This window comes from Hippoglossus stenolepis, chromosome 15 (assembly GCF_022539355.2).
Source record: "Hippoglossus stenolepis isolate QCI-W04-F060 chromosome 15, HSTE1.2, whole genome shotgun sequence".
NCBI lineage: Eukaryota > Metazoa > Chordata > Actinopteri > Pleuronectiformes > Pleuronectidae > Hippoglossus > Hippoglossus stenolepis.
In genome coordinates this window covers 8,977,888-8,998,858 of record NC_061497.1, presented here as the reverse complement: position 1 = coordinate 8,998,858, position 20,971 = coordinate 8,977,888, and the positions used below count along the sequence as shown (strand labels likewise).

The window sequence follows — 20,971 nt, the reverse complement described above, 5'->3', positions numbered from 1 at the left end:
AGGGATTAACGGGAGCATGAGGTCGAGGGACAGATCACGTGAGGTCGTGGCATATGAGGATGTTCACGTGTATTCACTTCAGCAGCATCCTCGGTGAAGAAATGAATCAGAAGGCGCATTTTAGTTCTGAATCATTTTCTGTTTTAATGTTCTGAACCGAGAGATCATCTCGCCAAAGGGCCAGGAGGTCAGAGGACTCGCCGCGTCGGCCTCTCTGCTTTGCTGCACTCCGAAGGGGGCGCAGGCACATTTTAAATTCTGCGAGAAAATCTCAAAAGCTGTCCTTAAGTATGAGGGCTAAATACATTATATGCCTCTGTTTCATTAATTAGATTTAAGGTAAAAAGGGCCTTTTTGAAACGTGCTGCATGAAAAGACTTGTTCCTACATTTTCCAAATCAGCAGTAAACCGAGGTTAGAAACTGTTGCAACAAATGGGAAATAATGGAAACAAATCGCCTCATTTCCATCTGTAAACTATCTGCTGCTAAATCTGCTTTGAAAATGAGCCAGGCTGCTCTTTCATAACAAATATTTTGCTTCCTACACTGAGACCAACAGATTATGGCAGATAACCAGTGGACCTAAAACAATTAATAAGGGAGGCTTTGCTTGGGAAGCAAAAGAAAAACCCCAATAAAATGTATTTTTTCTGTTAAGCTGCTGGTTTGTTTGTTTGTCATAAATCAATTACACATACTTACTAGATTTAAGGTGAACTATGTCGCCTTCTCATGCGCTTTATTTCTTTTGCTCCCAGTGACATTATCACACGTTCATTTCATCTTCGCTAAACTGTTACAATTTCTCCCACTGAATCACGGTACTGTGAAAAAAATCGTATATATCTCCCTTAAAAAAGATGCACAAAACTTTGTGGCACAGCTACGATGACAGATGCAAATTCACATAAAAGCACAACAAAAGCCATTCAACACGATAAACATGACAAATAAACTTAAAGAATTCAACATGTAAGTTATTTGTGATTCTAATTCAAGTAAGTGATGTGGACGCTTTCGGTGCTTCCTTCCTAACACTCAAGAAACCTCACCGTGAATCAAAGAGCTCGGCCCTGCTGCAGCTTTCGAGGAGCCACGGACTTCAATTGTAAATTAATTATGCAGCACGAGCTAACTAAGAAAAATGGTTTGATTAAGTCTTACTTTGGGGAGTGTGAGCCTTCATTAATAATACAAGGTTCTAAACATGTTTGAATGTGTGGATCACTGGCTAAGTCAGGCTTATTTATTTGACTGTATCGAGATGCTGTCGTTTGAATGTCTTGGTTCTACTGGATGAAGTCGGTTCGTAGACACCTCACTCAGCTATACTTACGATTTCTGATAGATATAAGATAGATAGAATAGATCACGATGCAGATCTGTTACCGATAGATTAGAAACATTTTAAATGGATAGGTACACTGTATCAACTTTGGATAACAATGGTGTCACTGAGATGAGATGGAGAAGGGGCCTCGCAACTTCTTTACCTAATCCTATGGTAGGAAATGCATTCTGGGAAAGGAATAGGGGGCAGCCATATTTAATTCTGTAGCTTCATTAGCTGTGTCCTAAATCAAGGGCCTCCTCCTTTTGACGACGCGGGCTTCACGAGCCATGAAGGATTGTGCTCCTTGTGGCCACGAAGAACGCAAAGGCCGAACCGAGAGTCTGGTCTAGAGGATTTTCATGATCGCCCTCTCGAGCTCGTCCCGACCTTATTGTTGTCTTATAGCAACAGAACTGGAGGTGCACATGATAAGAACGTTTTTAGTGCTTTCGTTTTATTAAATGTGCACCATTTGCAGTTCCATTGAGCCGAAGCAGGATACTTGAGCATCAGTCGCCTGTCAGCAGCTTTAACGCTTTGAAAAGATGTTTGTCACCGAAGCGCAATGAATCCTGGGATAGGTTGGGCCTTCGTTTCTCAGGGATGGAAGGACGCGTCAGTCCGCTGCATCCCGAGGATCCTTTGAAATGAGACAGTGTACTCATGCCGCTGCGACTCAATCGGTCTTCATATGCAACCTCCGAAGGATGCAGCCCCTGAATTGAGACGCAGCTGTTATCTAAGTGGTAGAAAGTGGGTAAACGTCCTCCTCAGAATCACTGTTATCAGTTCCGATGGTTTTACTGGCTTTAAGATGATCTCCCTTAAACACTGTGGTTTACAGTAACAGATGTGCCAGTGTCTTTGTCAGGAACAAGAGGAGGGATTCTGAACAGGTTGCTGCTCATCCAACAAAAGCCAGACATCTGCAGACTGAGGACACCTCTTTCCTACCGTCTCCTCCGCCAGCCCAGCTAGTCTTACACATGAGTTGACATGGCAACCGGCAGCTAACTGATCAGCAGGAGGAAAAGTGCAGCAGCGCCCGGCTGAGCGACTGAACCTGAGCAAGGACAGTGGGAGAGACGAAACCTGCTTATAAGCTTTGTCCTGGTGACAGATCAAACTCAAACTCTGGGACAGCTGGGGTTTCTAAAAATAACGGAAATTTGTTCTGGGAAGGTGACCCAGGGTCTGAAGTGAGGTCATACGTGCAACTGCTGAGGGGAATAAAGATTTGCATTTGACACAGATAACTTTGAGAGCCAGGCCTGGGTTTACCCTGGTGTACAAAATGCTTTCAGGACCTCCAGTGACAGTCAGAAGAAATGAACCACACTGAGGCTGTAATAAATGGTTGCTTTGGATTTAGGATGCTGGCGGTTATATTAATAAATTCAGCGGCAGAATAATTAGTTAACTCTTCTCTTTATGATAAATATCTACTTTACAGAATCACAGGGAGTGTGCATTGGCTTAGTGTCTAATTTTAGTGCTGGTATTCTGACACTGAGGCGGCAACTGAGCTCAAAGGTGCAGTCAGTTGAACGTCAGCGTACTCACTGTGATGCTGGGGCCAAACCCAGAGCCAGGCTGAGGGCTAGCAGCACTGATGTAGTTGCCCACAGCTGAGTCCTGGCTGCCAGGTCCGTACAGGTCGGCCACAGGCCCTGGGCTGTTAGCACCAGGAAAACCTCCGGGCCTTGACGGGTTGGCGCCTGCATACAAACACAACAGGGAGCGGAGCAGCTCAGAAACACACAACAACCATCAGCACAGTTCTTATGACTCAAATTGACTTGTTTTTAAATCAAAAGAACACATCACTGGATTCACATTTTGCCTCTAAGGACTTAAAAGTTTGAATTTCAGGTTAAAGTTACAAATTCAATTTCCTTTAGAATGGTTTAAATTTATTCAAACAAAGCTAAGGGTGAATCCAGTATGATATTCCGCATATACTCTACATGCTGTGTGTTTTATGCACAGGAGTAACATTCACTTTGTATAATCATGCACAACACAAAACAAGCACATTGCTAGAAATACTCTAACCATGCTAAGAATCTAGTAAGGTTGCACTGAAATGTTGCCATGCATAATGTGAAGGAGTTCTTGTAAAACAACATTGTCTGTTCAATAAGAGGAGCAACTTATTACTGAGTTTGGATTTCACTTGAGCATGTTGAACCCAGACATCTGAATCACGTCACGCTACTTTCTGCTTCCCTGTACGACCTGATTCAGAGACACCAGTCAGGATCTTTCTAAATATTCCCGACACTTCCAGCCGTGCGTTTCAGCTCGTTCAGTCGGCTGAAGTAACGTTGACATAAAGCAAAAGAGGTGACTGAGACGAGAGGAGGAGGCATAAGGGGGGAGATAAAAAAGCCTGACCCGAGTTCATCCGCAGACCCAAACTCAGGGGGGGATAAAAAAAGAAATACTGTACATGACTTACCACCTTTGCCCTGTGAGTAAGAGAAACTCTGACTAATAAAATGCCTTTTGAAAATCCAGATGCCTACTAAAGGCCAATAACGCCGGCAATACGGGAAGAAAAAAACTGGCGGGGAGAAAGAAAAATGCAATGATCTCTTAACAGCAATCTCCTCCGCTGTCAGCATCGCATAACCCTCCATTTCACCCTTATTCACAGACGGACTGTAAAAAAAAACTGTACAGCTGCATTAAAAAGAAAAATGTTGCAACCACAGAAAATGCTCGATCTTGTGTGTGTATGTGCTCATGAACCCTGTGATGCCTGAGAGGAAGACTGTGTAGGACGAGATACAGAAACACAGTCGAAAGAGAACATCCTCGAGTGTTGATGCCGATGCAGTAAACAAAGTGTATCACCGTAAACGTGTTTAACATGTGACTGTTCAATTTATCAAGGCAGTATTACACAGGGTAAGTCTCGTAGAGGCTCCTGAAAAACATACTGTAGATATATCCATGTGTAGCACTTGAGTAAACAGAAGTCCTCTCACTAAACACACATCTGGAGGAGGTGACACTGCTGTTCAACTGTAAGGAGTTTAAACAGTGAGCAGCTACCTCTCTTATCTCTCCTGCACAGACCCCAGTGGGCTGGACTATTATATAATTAAGGATCTTTGTAGTTGAAACGGGAATCCTTGCATCCTGTGACTGGTGATTTTTATTAACAAGTGGCTAAACTGTGAAACTGCTTTTTTACATTTTGGTTTTGGGGTTGCACATCCATCTATCTGTCTACCTACCTATCCATCTACCTATCCACCCATCTATCTGTCTACCTACCTATCCATCTACCTATCCACCCATCTATCTGTCTACCTACCTATCCACCCATCTATCTTTCTACCTATCTACCATCTATATTTCTACCTACATATCCACCTATCCATCTTTCTACCTACTTATTCATCCATCTATCCACCCATCTATCTGCCTACCTCTGTATCCATCTGTCCATCCATCTATCTTTTTACCTACCTACTTACTTACTTACTTACCTACCTACCTACCTACCTATCCATCTACCTTTCTACCTACTTATCCATCTATCCACCCATCTATATTTCTATGTATTTCTACGTATTTCTACTTATCCATCCAACAATCCTCCTACCTACCAATCGGACTATCTATCTACCCATCTACCTTTATACCTACCTATCCATCCATCCATCCATGTGTGTGTATTAACGTATTGTTACGAAAAAATTGTGCGCTACATTGCCTGACTCCGTTTCTCCCTGTTGATCCACTGTTCACAATGCATCTGCTCAATGAGATTTGCTGTCAAACTGCACTCGGACACTATCCTATTCTTCCTGTCCTGTCAGACTAGTCACTTACTTACAATACAAATAATAAATATGCAAATCTGTGATGATTGTTTTATTTAGTTTTTTTGATGAGCACAATGGAACAATTTTTTAAATATATTCAATGATGTGCGGCTTTGCTCAAAGCTGTAGAGCTAACAGTAAATAAATAAATGACTTAAATGTGCACCTAACAGAATCAGTAATTGTGCATGGATGTTGGACATATAATTGCCCCAGTGTAAATAGCGGCCCCATGCTTTATGGCCCCTGATTTAAAAAGATCCTAGATCCACAACTGCAATTACGGTTGAGTCTGGCTTCAAATATAAAGTGTAGTCCACAAACAACAAGAACAGAATCAGACTGTGTTGACTCACTCAGGATTTGAACGTGTCCTCTCAGGCGAGACAAACCTGTGCTCTACCATCCAAACGCAACTCAAAACAAAAAAGCAGCCATGCGTCACCTGAGCGACTTACTCTTTATCATAAAAAAAAATTACACAACAATCATAGGCAGTGTGCTGCTGATAAAAAGATACAGGGCTGATCTGACTCGTGTCACAGAATCATTTCGACTCTAATGTCAGCTATAATGTGTTATAAATCACCACGCTACACACCACGTCTCAAAATCAACAGAGACAATGGCGTTTTCTGTGTGTGTGTGTGTGTGTGTGTATTTACTGTGATGTCATTTGTGATTCTTCCCCCCCTGCCATGCAGCTGTGTATGAAATAAAAACCTTCACACTCCACTTAACAGATCTACAGGAAGCAAAGAGCATCATGAAGTGCTTTATGTTTGTCGTGCTACCACACTTACACAACCGTTACAGCAAAGATAATAAAGCAGCGGGCCTGCTCCAGACCTGCAGAAGATCAGCTGTATGTGTGTGTTATTTATATAGTCTGCCTTTGTGTTCCTCTGCTGTTTGCTGCGCTTAAGAGAGTCTGGGGGCAATTCCAACATTTCCCTGGTGCCGCTGGCAAAACACTTTAACCGAGGGAGAATTGGCCCCACACTTACCCTCTTATTATTTGTCCAAATTTTGTTTTATAATGTGCCATCATTGTGAAGTATAGATGGAGGCTGTGGTAGGATTCATGCCCGGCAGGTCCACACGAGTCTCACACATGAACCTTACTGCTCTCATCTTAAAAAGACCTAGTGGTACTTCATGTCAGTACTAATGTGATCGTGTAAGGATCAAAATAACTACATGCTAACACTGTAGTATGTTAAAAATCAGGAGAGTACTTTCTGCTCTCAAAGATAAATAGCATAAATTTACAATTGTTTTAATGCACTACATACTGTTAAGTTATCAAAATGCCAGCGTGAAGCATATTTTCCTTGTCGGTGGAATCTCAACCTTGGCTTTTGAAAGCTGTGATTACATAAGGAGCATCAGAAAAAGCACAGGAGATGAAGATGTGCTTGTGTTGTAGAGTAATGGCTGTAATATGCAACAAAAAAAAAAGAGTTGTCTGCTAAGTGTTGAACATTGTGCAGCATTTCTACTCATTTCACACTCTAATAACGCCTGCAATCATTTCTACACTTAAAATACTTTGAGCTCTCACTTCACTCACTCTCACACGTACTCGCTGCTCAAACATCCACATGAACCTGAGCTCTGACAGCGAGTAAACTGCCACTGTAAACTCCAGTATCATCAGTGGTTATTTTGTTCACATGCAAATGAAGGTTTACATTCTGTATTGTGTGTGTCTGTCCCCTATGTGCAAGCAGGGGCTGAAACGTAACTTCACAAAGAAACAGAAAGTTCTACTTCAAAAAAAAAAAATTTGAAAGAAGGAGGAGAAACATGCAATTCTATTTTCTCAGCAAGACGGTTTCATAGGGTTTTTTTTTCAAGGGGGGTGTTTTCCTTAACAAAAGCAAGAGAGAATAAAAAAAAAAAGATTTCTGCATGGAATAATGTCATGAATCAAACTGAAAAAAACTCCAAAACGTGGATGAGATAGATGCGCATATACAAACCTGGGTTCTTAAACTGATCCGGGCTGTGTAGGTGCTGGAGGGGGGAGTTGCAGGCGGAGGTGGCATGCTCACTGTGCAGCATCTGAGCCGCTTGGGGCCCCAGGGAGCCATAGTCAGCAAAGGAGCAGGGCCCCCCCCTCTGGTCACTGGGCGTAGAGTAAAACCCATAATCGGGGAGGCCTGGGAGATACAGTATAGGGTGGGGAGGGGGGAGGGGAGGGATGGTACTCCATCATTGTGGAAATCAAACTTTTTTTCATCCTCAAAAACTCAACGTCCAGATTGTTCAGCACAGCCTCAGCGGTGCTTTACACCGTTGTCAAAGTTACATCCTTAGTGTTTTGTCTGCTTTAATTGGCCCTCCCTCCCCAGCAGCTCCGGCCATGTGGCCAGGCCCCCCTGGCATATGGTCTGTGTTTGAACGCTCAGCTGTGTGGTATACACTAGCCCTACCATTATTGATACACATTATCTCTCCCCGAAAGCCCACATTTAAAACCTACTCAGAAGAAGACAGTTAAATATACAGAAATATCAAATATACAGTGCGGCCCCCTATGTTTTCTTATAATCATTAAAACAAGACTAAAGCATCATTGAAACACAGGTCAATACATCTGTCATTTTGAACTTTTAACTCACAAATACCTAAATTAAGTTTTTGTCATTTAAATAAAAAGAAACACAAGCAAACCAATCAATAATTCCTTTTAAGCCTTTTTTGACTAAAAGAGAAAGACGAGTTTGTTTGTTTTTAAGTGAAGGAGATACAGACACATTCATGTTTATTGATGACGAGCATTCTGAAATCTGAGCACGTCTCCGACTGGCATCTTCGAAAAATTCTCCCTTTGACACAGATGGTGGATTATCAACAGTTTAGAAAATGTCACTCGGCAATAAGTTGTGCTGACATTTATTGCTTGTCCTTTTAATCTGAGACAAGCTGCTCATATAAAGAGTGCAATTAAAGGAAACGGCTCCTTCTCACACCTCTTTGATAACAGCGTTAATCTGCGCAGGAGGGACTGAGATTGGTGACACCGACATTTCCACGCTGGGTTTCCCCTGTTGTGTGTTTGTGTGCGTGTGTGTTTTTTTTGGGTCCTGGAGCGGATAGCCATTCAAAGCCACTTCACCTCTACCCATTCAGAGTGAGACAGTCCACTTCTGCCAAATGGAATGTAAGCACCAGCCATGTTTCTCCCCGCCAATGCTTTTTAGCACTCTGATCTCACCACTTGTGGGCTGTCTGCCCACTCATCAAATTATAGGCTCCAAATATGGCAGGCTTCCCACGTACGTCACATAATGCCTGACACATTGAACAAAGCTCAAGAAGCAATCATTCCATTTACTTCACTTAGACAAATGTCACTGAAAATCGATTGGCCTTGCTAATGAGGAAAACTGGATCAATGGAATAATTATAATGGTGGGAAAACATTTGACAATAGCACAAACCATGTTACTGGGAATTCACAAGGAAGCCACTCGAAATATATCACAAATTTAGAACGATGTAAAAAGTGACAGGCGTTACTGTCTATTGGAGTGATTCGACATATTTCACTTTCATAGAATAAAACTGAGACATAAAAACAATGTCATCATTGTTATCTTGACAAATGGGTAGTTTTAAAGGGGTTTGATGACGTGCACAAGTGTCTGATTTGCATGCTGCAGACTGATGTCAATTATCATTACTATAATTATTAACTGGACCAACCCCACCAAATGAATTGTGGGTATTATATGGGTTCAATCCAAATAGTGTCAGCAGCTGATGACAATAGTGGGTGCAGCTTTGAAATTGGGGACAGAGACAATATTTCCATTTGAGATAAGGCTGTTAACAAGTGAACCGCATTAAACTGAGCAGATGCTGTGTTGTAAAACACATTAGAACTTTTAAAGGGCCTCTCTGCTCGGCTGGAACCTGCGACTTTTATGCCCTAACTTTACGACATAATAACTGACCGCCCACGACATGGAGATCGCAAAGAATGTAAACATGGGAAAGCTAACGATAAACTTTCTTCAAAACAAGACAGTCACTACTCAGACAACTCTACTGTGAATGGAAAGTAAGAAGCAAAAAAGCAATAAAAAAAACTGAAAACGACAGAAAATGGAGTTGTTCAGTTTGGAATCACATGTAAAATACCACCCCATAAATATTAAAACAAGCTCACTAGAGTTTGTGTGGTTTCTTGTTGCACGACTGTGAAGTTAAACTTCTGACGGCTGAAATGTCACAGAAACCTGATTCCAAAATAAGTCAGTAGCAACAAGGTTAGAATTGGGCTGAATCTGCCCGACTTTTTAATTTACCCTTCAAATCTCCCACATAGAGGACAGTGCAAGGTGTTGGTGAGCTATGACATGTGCTGTAAAATACCTACTGCACACGAGGCACCATGAGGATATTTCCATCTGAGGTGATTTCAAGAGATGTACCAAGAATTTACGTAAAGTTTGGCCAGATAATGACATTTGAGAAGTATTTAGACGCTGCGTGCTGTCGCATTGTCTGCAGGTGTGGCCGGCTGAAAAGTGGCCGAGTTTAGACAGAGGCAGCTGGACAGGAGTGTGATGCACCCACATATTCTCAAAGCCATATATTTTCATCAGCGGCTATCTGATCTGTTATGCAGGATGAGACTGGGCAGAGTGTGCCCACAGCTGCATTAGTATCACCGATCATATCAGTGCGCCTCAGACCGTCCCACTATTAATATTCACACAATCTATCCAGAACAATGGGCCTTTCTTGGACTCCTTTTTTCCACTGGGCACTAATTGGATGTAATTACTCATCTACAAAACAAATGAGCGTGGTGAGGTTGCCTTGGAGACTAGATCAGGGGACCCAGCAGTGCGAATCGTTCGCAGGGCTTCATTTATACTGATAATTATCTCCCCTACCCCCATCCTCTTTCCCTCCTGCCCTCGGTGACCAAGCCCGGCTGCGAGGCGATGGAGAGGGGAGTGTCTTGCAATCATCTGTTACTGACATCATCGGGGTGGCTCTCTTTAAGTGGATAAATGCCCCGCGCTCGTTCCCACTTTGCCAGGTGACTGCCTTTAAGGAGGAACCACAAACCTTGAAAGTACCGGCGCTCTTTTTCCACACTGGTTGGAAAATAAAACTAATCACGCTGATGATAAAATACAGCGTCACGCTCTCTGGCCGGATGCGACTTTGGTCTGTGAGGAATATTTTCACAAGTTTGCCAGTGATCTGCACCAAGTTTGTGATTATTCTTATTTATATTCACATACCCATGTTTGAGGGCACAATCATTGAGCCAAATGTTAACAAAACAGTAAGCACAAGCATTCAAACCTCAAATGGATTGACAGGTCTCTTAACACAGGGAGTTACTACAAGAATAAAACCTATATTTTTACATTTTTAGGCTGCTAAACTAGTAATGTCTGCAAAAAAAATATTTAAACTGCCCTTTATTGTGAAATCTGATCTTTTAATCTACGAGTGGACTCTGATAAACATGAAGATGCTTGTTGTTTTTCAAACATACAGGGGTTCCTGGGAATTGGGGAAGAGAAAAATCTATTATCAAAAGTCATTTTCATTTCTGCATATAGTGATTTTTCATGCACTCGTTCCTCCGTTCCCTCGTGGCGCCAGTGAGATTCCTCGGTGGCCATCAAACCACATCACTCTACAGAAGATGTCAATAAACCTGACATGCTGCTTCCCAAATTAGCTTTGAATTTTAGAGCTACCATAATTAGCTTTTCTATTTTCACCAATGTCATTTAAAAATAGCGTGAAAGAAACTAACAGCTCTTTTGCTGTCTAGTCTTGCTTTCACTTTCCATTTGAAATAATCTTTTCTGAATGAATGGCTGAGTAATTAACAGCACTAGACACCCTTTTCAGAGAGCACAGACATTTCATAAATAATACATATTTAATGTCTTGTCATTTTGTGTTCAGAGAAGCTTGGCTAATGAATTTTAACAGATGATTTCTTCTTGCATTTGCTCACCCATACTCAGACCTATGTTTTTTTTTTTCTTTTTTTTACTTTTCATTTTTCCCTTTTCTTGCTTTTTCTTTCCAGCAATGGACAATCTCAACAACGCTACTGATTTATATTTACCTCCAACCTCGGCTGGGATCTGACTGTGGATAGTTTTAAAGAGGAAGATGAAATTCTGAACACTGAATCACGGGTAAAACAATGTGCAACAGTGTAGCAAATCGGTGCCCACTAATTCGCTGCAGGGAAGCCCACACAGGCCACACTAAATGATTTTAATGCAGATTTTAACCTGTGTGGGATCTGGTGTGGCCGGGACAGAGAAAGGGCACGCAGTTATCGACAGTCAGCACAGATTATCCTATCGTGAGTAGGCTCGGAGCTGACAGCCCTGCCCTTTTGGCTGAACACATTTATTTTCCCAGACATGTCTGGTCAGGGTTGTGTGGTCTGAAATCTAAGAGTCACTATGACTGAAATGCATCTAATGGTCATTTAGATACAGAGAGAAGAGGGATTATCTTTCACAGCAATGTCTCCTAAGACACTGTTATCTTAATGAATGTCAAAATATCCCTGCATCTTACTCAAATTAATTTATATTTTATATAAATATTATCATATGTATTTAAGTAGGTCTGCAATTTGCAATCTGTATGCTATTACAAATGAAAGGAAATAATGTCTCTTCATAATAAATGTATAATGCAACTGAAACTAAATCCTGTGCTGATCAGAGATTATACAACACATTTAATATTTCATAACTAAATTTACAAGACGCCAAATATACCTCACTCCAGTGAAGCCGTCAGTAAGTTTTCTTTGCAGAGTGTGTTATGTATGCAGCCCCTGGAGGGCAGAGTGGTGATGTCCCTGAAGGCCTGTTCCTGTAACCTTAGAGCATCTGCTACCCACAGCTGTGAGAGCCAACACTTTCGTAGTGGAGGCACAAAGGGACTCTTTGCCCTCCCCGATGTGTCACATCTTTCCCTGGGCCTTAGACAAAAAAAAAAAACAAGCAGGATGGGCTTGGCATGTCTGCTCATGTTATTTTGCACAAAATACATGTAGAGCGCTTCTGGCCTCAGAGCTGAGCTTTGCAGATTAGCATCTGGGACAAATGGACCTGAGCTCGCAAAGAGCCAGAATGATTAAGCTCAGTGCACGCAGCCAATCCTGCTCTCCTCTCGGGCACTGCTGAAGATCACAGAGCTTGTTGGGAGGGAATTGATAATGATCTTAATTTGGAAATGTCTGTCACGTGTGCTCCCATCTTTTCATTGGTGAAGAAAAAAAAAAAATAGGTGGGGGAAGAAGATGAGTAAAAGAGAGAATGAAACAAAGAAGAACAACTAACTGAGGGTTAGCGAAGGCCAGCAAGAGTCCCAATAAAACTGGACCTGGACACGTCTGCAATTTATACTCCAATTTCAGCACAACACTGAACACAGCCAACTCTATTTCAGCTTCGAACACCTGAGTCATGTCGGGCATACTGTACACCGCAAACTCCCAGACCTCTAAAAGCAAGCTGTGTGCACATTGCAGGTAAAGTCAAGATCTGAGACTGACATTTGAGTTTGGCAGAAAGCTCAGAGGAAAACAGTCCTCCGGCGCAGACTGGGACCAGGACTGTCAGAACCATCTGCATCACCCGAGTATTTCTCTGTCCTCTGACGACGCTACAGCAAAGAAGATTTCACATACGACTACTTTAAAACAAAACCAAAGAGCACTCTTTTAAAAAAAACGAGTAAATCATTGACCTTCTCTTGCTATTTCAGTAGCTGGACATCCATTAAATGAGATTAGAATTTAAATGTCTAACGTTAGCATTCAGTTCACGAATAACCAACCTGTGAGTCAGTTAATGCGGCAACTGTGAACAATTTGTGCAGGTTTATCCATCATATCAACAGCAGAAGCTCAGCACAGTATTCTTGTCCAAAATGTAGCCCAGGTGCTGGTGCATGCATTAGTCATCTCCAAATTAGCAATTTCCTCCTTGCTGGCCTAACTATGCAGATGTTCAGCCCCTCCATCTGATATTATGTGACTCCCCCTTTTTTTCCTCCATCCTCCAGTGGCACTCTGTCGTGGTTCAAATCAGGTTCAAAACTCCAGCCTCACTAAGCCAAGTGTGGGACAAATCCTCTCTGCCTGCAGGTGACGCTAAACTCCGTCCAGTAGTCGGATCCCTGTGATCGACTTCTAGCCTGGAGTTCTCAAATGTGCTTACTGACATGCACAGAGACACTGTAGAGGTCCAACAATCTTCTGGGTCGACATCAAGGCAACAAAATACCTCGCCATCTTTAAATACAGACTGAAGACCCAACTCTGATCTGGCGCCATCGGCGATTCAGCTTTTACCAAAATAAAACGTGTCGCATAGTCTGAAGGCCCTTTAAGATAGGATGTGATAGAAACACCGCTGCACTCTGAGATCCATTCTTTTCAATGTCAAGCACCACACAAAGGACGTTTTTTTTGTTGCGCAAATGTTGCATGTTGAGCTTTGACCACTGTGCCCTGTGACAAACACTCGAGCTTCCAATAGAAACAAAGCTGCCAGCCAGACAGTGGAACAATGGAGGAAAAGTTCATATTGGGTCTGTCTGAGTTTCCCAAGATATTCAGCGCTAAACAACTTTCTATGTGAAAGGGCCGTGACACAGTGTTTAGCTTTTTCCTTAAAGGAAATTACAGTAACAAGCTTATACATTTTAAACTTGTGCATTTTGTCATAAGAAAGGAAAGGAAAGTAGACAGCTAGAAAGGTAATTCTTAAACAGAACAATGAGCTGTAAGATCTTCTCTAGCAGCTCAAGTACATAATTAACATACATGTATATGCAGGTTATACACTTGAAGAGATGGTGCTGCAGAGGCTCCATCTTCAGTCCCTTTTACTGTTATGATACACAACTACTGCTGCATCTGTGGTGGGCTGTAGTTTGCCATGAGTGCCAGGCCACAGTGAGAAGTCTAAAATACACCTTGTCATCAGCAGTGGCCTGTCACAGAGAGGGACGTCAGCCTGCTGTCAGGCTGTCTGCAGAGCACTGGGAGCAGGGTGAAAGAGTCTTCTGTCAGGGAGGGAAACCATCTTCCACATTCCCACAACTCTGTCATCTACAGAATCACGTTTCTGCTAAATAAAACCTCAATCCAAACTATGCATGGGACTCAAGTGTTTTTAAATTGAATTCTATCTTTTTTAATGTTTTCAAATGAACCTCTCTGGTTTCCTCCCTGTCATCCCTGTTTCTCTCTCAAAGGGTCAAAGAAGACAAAGTGCACAGTATGTGGTGCTCTATGGGAACTGTAGGTGGAGTCAAAGCACAAAGAATCCACACTTACATCATAGAAAAGCCTTTTTTTTCCTCCTTACAACGAAAACCCTCATCTGCACTAAAAGAAGAAAATGTAGCAAAAAATAAAACAACAAAATTAACCCACTAGACATTCTATCCCAGAGTTGATTTAGAGCCGAGTGTGCTGCAAATTAAATTTGTGAGATAAGCCTGAAATGCAGCAACATCCCCAGATGATGCACAGAGAGGAAGGTCAAGCCTAAACAATCTATGTCCTCTGAGCTGTCTGTGTCCGTATGGAGAGGAGAGACCGCTGCATGTATTAATCCACCAAGCGTCTTCTCAAACACTTTTTATTCGTCCACCGGTTTTGACTCTTTCCAAAAACCATAAATCACACAAGGACTGCACTGGTTATAGTTATAAATAGTTGTTATTGCAAATGTTTTCAATTACCTGGCTAAGAAATACCGTGACCTGAACATCGGAGAGTCTTCAATGACATTTAATAAATAGTTAATGAACCACAAAACGGGATACAGCTGATTTAAGGAAATGCAGCAAAACTATATTCGCATTTAAAATCCAGATTTTATTGCCAGTGTGATAATATTCCTGCTCCTGCAGCACACAGACGACACGTCTCTCTGACAGACGTTTTCCTCAAAGCAGCGTCGTGGCTCTTTAAGTTCCCTCAAACAGGCCCATGATGTCACTGTTTACCACTCCGGTCGCCTCCTCCCCCTCCTCCCTTCACCCCCTGTTCATAATCATTTACTTGTCTCCATCCCTTTTGCAGCTGTCAGAATTAAACTGTTCATAATAGTTGCCATCATGTTTCCCTGCTCCCCTGGCTGCCGCTAACCACAAATCAGCATTCCTTGCTTCTTCCTGATGTTCGCCACGATTGTTGGGACAATTATTTGTTTTGAAAATGCAAAAATAATAAAAATAAATATCAAATAGGCCGATGGAGAAGAAAAAGAGCTGGCGCATTGAAAAAGAGCATCGGACTGGCTTCCCGTGTTCCCTCTGTCGATTTTAATTAAGTTCAAATGAGGATGGGTGGGTTAATTTATTCCTGTGCATATATGCAGGTGGGACGCATACACTAAAAGCCACTTGTCTGTGTGTTAGTGTGCATCTTCAGGTATCGCAGAACGTGGCGCTGTACATCATGTCTTCGGACTTAATTTCCGTGAACGACTGCACAGACCAGACAACATCTGAGTTACAATTAAAACAGATTTTCTCCACCGAGCATCTAATCGTACGTCTGATTAGGAAAAACACACTTCCCGAGAAGCCGGGAGCTGTGTGTTCATTCAGGGGAGCTGTTATTGACACCTATTGAATGATCTGCAGTTGTAAGCGGGTGAAAAGCAGGATGTCTAAATGAAGCCCACAAGTTAATCAATGCTGTGTTTAAGACAGACAGAAGCTTGCCTCCGGTTTTTGGTACAAAACTCTTGGCAGATATATTTGAATCGTTTACCATTAATGTTTGCTCATATAATCAACAGAATAAATTAGAATCTGCGTAGGAATGACACAACACACAATCACTGGAAAGACATCCACATAATCAGGATGATCTGACTCTAAAATGATTGCAGTATACCATCTAAACAGATAATAGCATGAAATGAATGGTAGAAAAGTAGAAAAATTTGAACACTACTATCTTGCTGCTAATTACTGTTAGAAGAGACTGTCCACCTTTGTGCCAAAACAAGAGCAACTTGACATTTTATTATAACTAGATTAGTTTACCATAAATGGAGATCATGACACCATGAGGCGTTTAATCAGGCTGAAAACCTGATTTCGTAAAAAACCACGTGCATGCATGTGATATGAGCACATAGAAAACCATCCTTGCGGATGAGCATTTCTGCTCTCATGCACACAAATTTGGTCTTGACCCTCACTATGCTTGGAACAGCTCAACGCTCGCATCGTAAACTGACTTTTGAGACTTTGGAGGCGGGGAGAACGTCTGATGTCTCCATCCTTTCGATTGGTACTGACCATGCTTTGACGTTTGGTTTGATCAAAAACAAAACTAAAACACAAAAACGATCTGTACCATGCTCCGTGTCCAGTGAAGTCCGGTTAGTGTTTAAACTTTTAACCGGACCACACTCCGCTCTGTAATTACATTTTAGATGAAATCCATAATAGCATTTCTCCCACTCAAAACGGCATTCTCACCAGTCGCAGTGTTCATTTACGAAATCCACAATAACTTCCTCACAGGTAAAAAAATCATATAAAATTTCTGCTACTTTGACTGCACTAATTTACATAAAAAAATCCTTTCAAAGTTTCTGTTATAACATTTAATAGCTGAACTGGAGATATATTGCAGCATATTGCAGTTATAATGAAACTCTTCCCAGTCAAAAAGAACATTTATATATCCACAATTCTTCCAGTCCACAACTGTCGTTAAAACATTCACAAAATAATTCTTCCTGGGACAAATGATGTAACATTTGCCATTGATGTGTATTTAATTTCAGATATCCACATCACATTTTAGATATCTGCAATAGATTTATTACTAGAAAATAGTCAGATTTAAAATACAATCCAGTTTTAACTCGTCGTGATATTAATATCAGTTTTATTTAATTTCAGATGTATGTCATGTGATTTTTAACATCCAAAAACAGATTGCGACAAGTAAACCTGTCATTACGGACGTCCACAGTTGTCATTATGAGCAGTAAAAATAGGATCCTGTCCTCTCTGCAGGCTGGAGACTGTGGGTGACGTCATGTTAAAATGACCAATCACGGCAGCGGAGACATTAGCCCCCCGTCCCCGCCTCCAGAGTCTCAAAAGTCAATTTAACATGTGACTGTTGAGCAGTTGTGAGCATGTAAGGAGGGTCGAGCTCGCTCTCAGCACAGCCCCGTGGAGGACTACATTTATTCACACTGAGCAAAAAGGCTTTCCAACCATGATCTTCACTGTTCACATGGTTTGTGCTGGTTCTGAGACTGATTAAACGCCATTAGAACATTTATCATATTAAATGACAAATAAAGATTACGAAAAGTACTGCGTCGTTTAACGAAATGCTTGATACGAGGAGATTTAAATAAAAAACACCTTGAGTTGCTGTAACACACTTTCAGATTCTTGCAGCTTCTTAATGTCAAGAACCCTTGAAAGCTTCACGGACAGATGTTTTGGACAGATTTGCATTTGATTCAAATTTGGTCCGACATGACAATGAATGACAAATTAAAATTCATTGAATTAATTTGCTTTGATCCTGTGAGTCCTTTTTAAAAAACCCTTTTTGAATGATCATTGTTTGACACCAATTGGTGGAAGGAAATTGTGGCTGAAAAGCATAATAATAATATTTTTTTATTCAAAGGAGCTGAAATTAGTTGATAAATGGGCCATAAAGTAGAGATTATACTTCTGGGCTACTTCCTTTAAAACTGGACATTATCAATGTACATATGTATTTAATCTAATTTGATATTGGATAAAGTAATGTGTATGTAAATCTGTGAGTCTACACTAAAACTGCTGGCGAGTGTAGCATAAGAACTTGGGGTTCTATGTCTATCGGGGGAAGCAGAGCAGGAGAAGTTGGAGAGAGCAGCAGCCACACAGAACATGGACAGAGCGTTTACCTGGCCCTGTGCTCTGTGGGTACGCCAAGTAGCCGCCTCTTCCACGGGCCCCCCTACCTGAGCCACGCGCTGCTGCTACCGCTGCCGCCGCCACCGGTCCGTACGCTGTCGCTGGGAAGCCTGCAGGCACATACACACACACATACACACACATACATCACTTCCTGCACATGGATGAGTACGCCCCAGAGCTACAGGAGAATGTTGATAGCTGCGCTGAGCTACGGGATAAAACTGTAGCTGTCAGAGACAGGGGGCTCATGTCAGGGCAACATCTATCAGCAGACTCTTACAGAGCCCACTGTGATATTCAAAACCCTGCAGACCCACTGATCCATACCGAGACGCAGAGAGAGCCGGGAGCTACTCGCTGGATTTTAGGAGGAAAAAGTGCAGATGTTTAAAATAACTATTAACTAAAGAGCACCTTTAAAGTCGTGTATCTCATGAGACATCCCGGTTTAATACGGGTGAAATAAAATAGAAAGGAATAAAATAAATAGCAAATTCCATGATCACAACTTGAGTAACTGGTTAACAAACATAAAAATACTTCTGTTCCTGTATATGTATCAAAACATCATAATTTATAATGGATCACCAGGAGCAAAATATCAAATCATCTAAAAAGACAAAAAAAAAAATGTATTCATACCAGAAGAATCTTAAGTAACAGTGACGTACATGTGATCATATTTAGTGCGACGTGTACTACAATTTTTTATTTTTTTTATAGAAGGTTTCTGTCAGATTGAGAAGGAGCTAATTTGCATTTGTAAACTGACTTTGGGTGTGTTTGCAATTCACCAAGTCCCTGATTATATTAGTGGAAGAATTTGGCTCTGGGGGGTGTTTATGTCACATTCTTTGGATGAAAGATTACAGCCACTTCTGAGCAGCATAGACATGGGCATAATAGCCCTACCTCTAGGGACTATCCCTGCATTTATTCGGGAGTGCTCCCAATTACTGAGAGTTTCTATGGAATCAGAATCATCCACTGTAATGCAAGAGGCAGAGTATTCCACATTTTTATGTGCGGCTATTCAGCTGGAAGATATAAAGTGGGGGTAAAAAACATCTTCCACAATCAGATGGAGACATCTGTTGGATGATTTGACACTCACAAGAGATTTCAATCTGTTAGTTTATATGAAGGCTGAACAAGTCTCTTGTGTTCTTTTCTTCTTAGGTAAACATTTACTGTCTTCCATCGCCGAGATTTCTTTAAGCCTCTGGCTTTAAACGTATATCTATATACACATTCATGAATCTGTCTAATTTGTCAGTTTATGATTAACCAGTAAAATAAAGACTTTAATACCATGCAAATACAAATCCACTTCTTTAGGCTCTGATTATTCCAACAAATATCAGCCTAATAATCAGTCTGTAATTAAGCCAATGCAGTATCTGTGAATTGTAATTACATTGTTGGCCTTAATGAACAAAGTAGTTAGAGGTGGCTGACAGAGGCGAGTCCATGCCCAGGGCCTGGGCTCCTCTCTCAGCACAGGAACGGTATGTCATTAGTGGTGGTGATGAGATTCCTCACTCTGGGCTCAACACCCTAATCAGCCTCCTAAAATTATCTCCACAGGAAATGCTTTCCTCACTAGCAAAAAAAAAAAAAAATAGCTTTCCACATAACCTGAAGTTTTTCTTGATATTCTTGATAGATATATTGATATCATTTTCCGTGTGCAGGTTGTGTGTATTTCTCTTCTATGTTTTGACCATATTTTCCGGAGACTGTGGTTTAGACATTACAAAATGGCACAGGACACCTTAGAGGATTATTTTTTGAATGCTGTGGAGGTGAGAGGAGCACCAGCGGGTGACCTATTTTCCGAGCCAGCCTTGTACTGCTATTCTACGAAGAGGGGCTCACACAATAGACTGACTGAGGGGGGGTGTATGGGGTGGGCAGGGTCAGATGAGCTGCAGCCAAAGAGAAAAACACATAGCTTTTCATCAGCCGGCTGAGAAGGAGGTAATTCACAACTCTGTCGACACAATATGACCGCGAATGTGCGTACTGGGTGTGAGGCGCCATCATGCTGCGATGGGCAGGCAGGTGAAGAAGCAAAAGAAATACCACTTTTACCCCCCAACTATCTAACCGCTCAGGAGAGAATAAGGGACTCAGGCGGCATGGCGACAGGGGAAAAGAAATGCAAATGTGACGACAAAGAGGCAGCTGAAATCAGCGGCATTTATGCTGCTGCAGCTTTACCGGACCAGGAGCTGAGTCCAACAGCTCAAATGATATTCTCCACCTCTTTTCTCAAAAAAACCCCCCAAATCAACTCTGATACTATGCTAATGATGGCCATGCCCCCCTGCATTTCCACTTCTAGTGTCCCCATGGTTGCGGTGCAGAACAGTGTTCCATGCGGCAACTCTCCACCTCTTTCTCCCTGCCTCTCTCTCCTTTCCTAAGTGCTGAATCCATCTTCCCCTCGCAGCCATTGTCATGACACCCCCAATAGACCCACTGGCTTGGAAGTTAGTTGCGGGCAAAGTTGTGGTGAGAGATTAACTTTGCAGGATTAGGTGGGTTAATTAATAGATGGCTGCTGCTCATTGTTTTGTGCTCACGCTGTAAGAAGCCACCCAAGAGAAGCGCTGCAGCATTAAATCAATTTCATGGCCCTTTTATTACTGAGGAGATAAAGCCAATATTTAGCTTTCAATTCTTCACAATTATTGGGCCCCTGCTTTGCCACTTGAGTGGCTGCGCTTGGCTGGGGACAAGGACACATCTGTTTATGAGCTGTGGAGGCCTGGGGGCCTTGGTGTCCGGACTCCGGGGAACTG

At 41.9% G+C, this 20,971-nt stretch overlaps 1 protein-coding gene across 15 annotated transcripts in view; it reads right to left on the bottom strand.

Moving 5' to 3' along the window:
- Positions 1-20,971, bottom strand: part of msi2b (musashi RNA-binding protein 2b) — a 250,492-nt gene that overhangs the window by 7,852 nt on the left and 221,669 nt on the right. For 7 of the 15 annotated variants that reach the window (XM_035179040.2, XM_035179043.2, XM_035179038.2 and 4 more), the window contains 3 exons: positions 18,152-18,271; positions 7,160-7,339; positions 2,899-3,053 (listed from right to left, as the gene is read on the bottom strand). In XM_035179040.2, coding sequence (XP_035034931.1) covers positions 2,899-3,053; positions 7,160-7,339; positions 18,152-18,271 — 455 coding nt within the window. The remainder of the gene's footprint in view (positions 1-2,898; positions 3,054-7,159; positions 7,340-18,151; positions 18,272-20,971) is intronic. The other 8 variants (XM_035179039.2, XM_035179047.2, XM_035179048.2 and 5 more) reach the window with 5 other exon arrangements.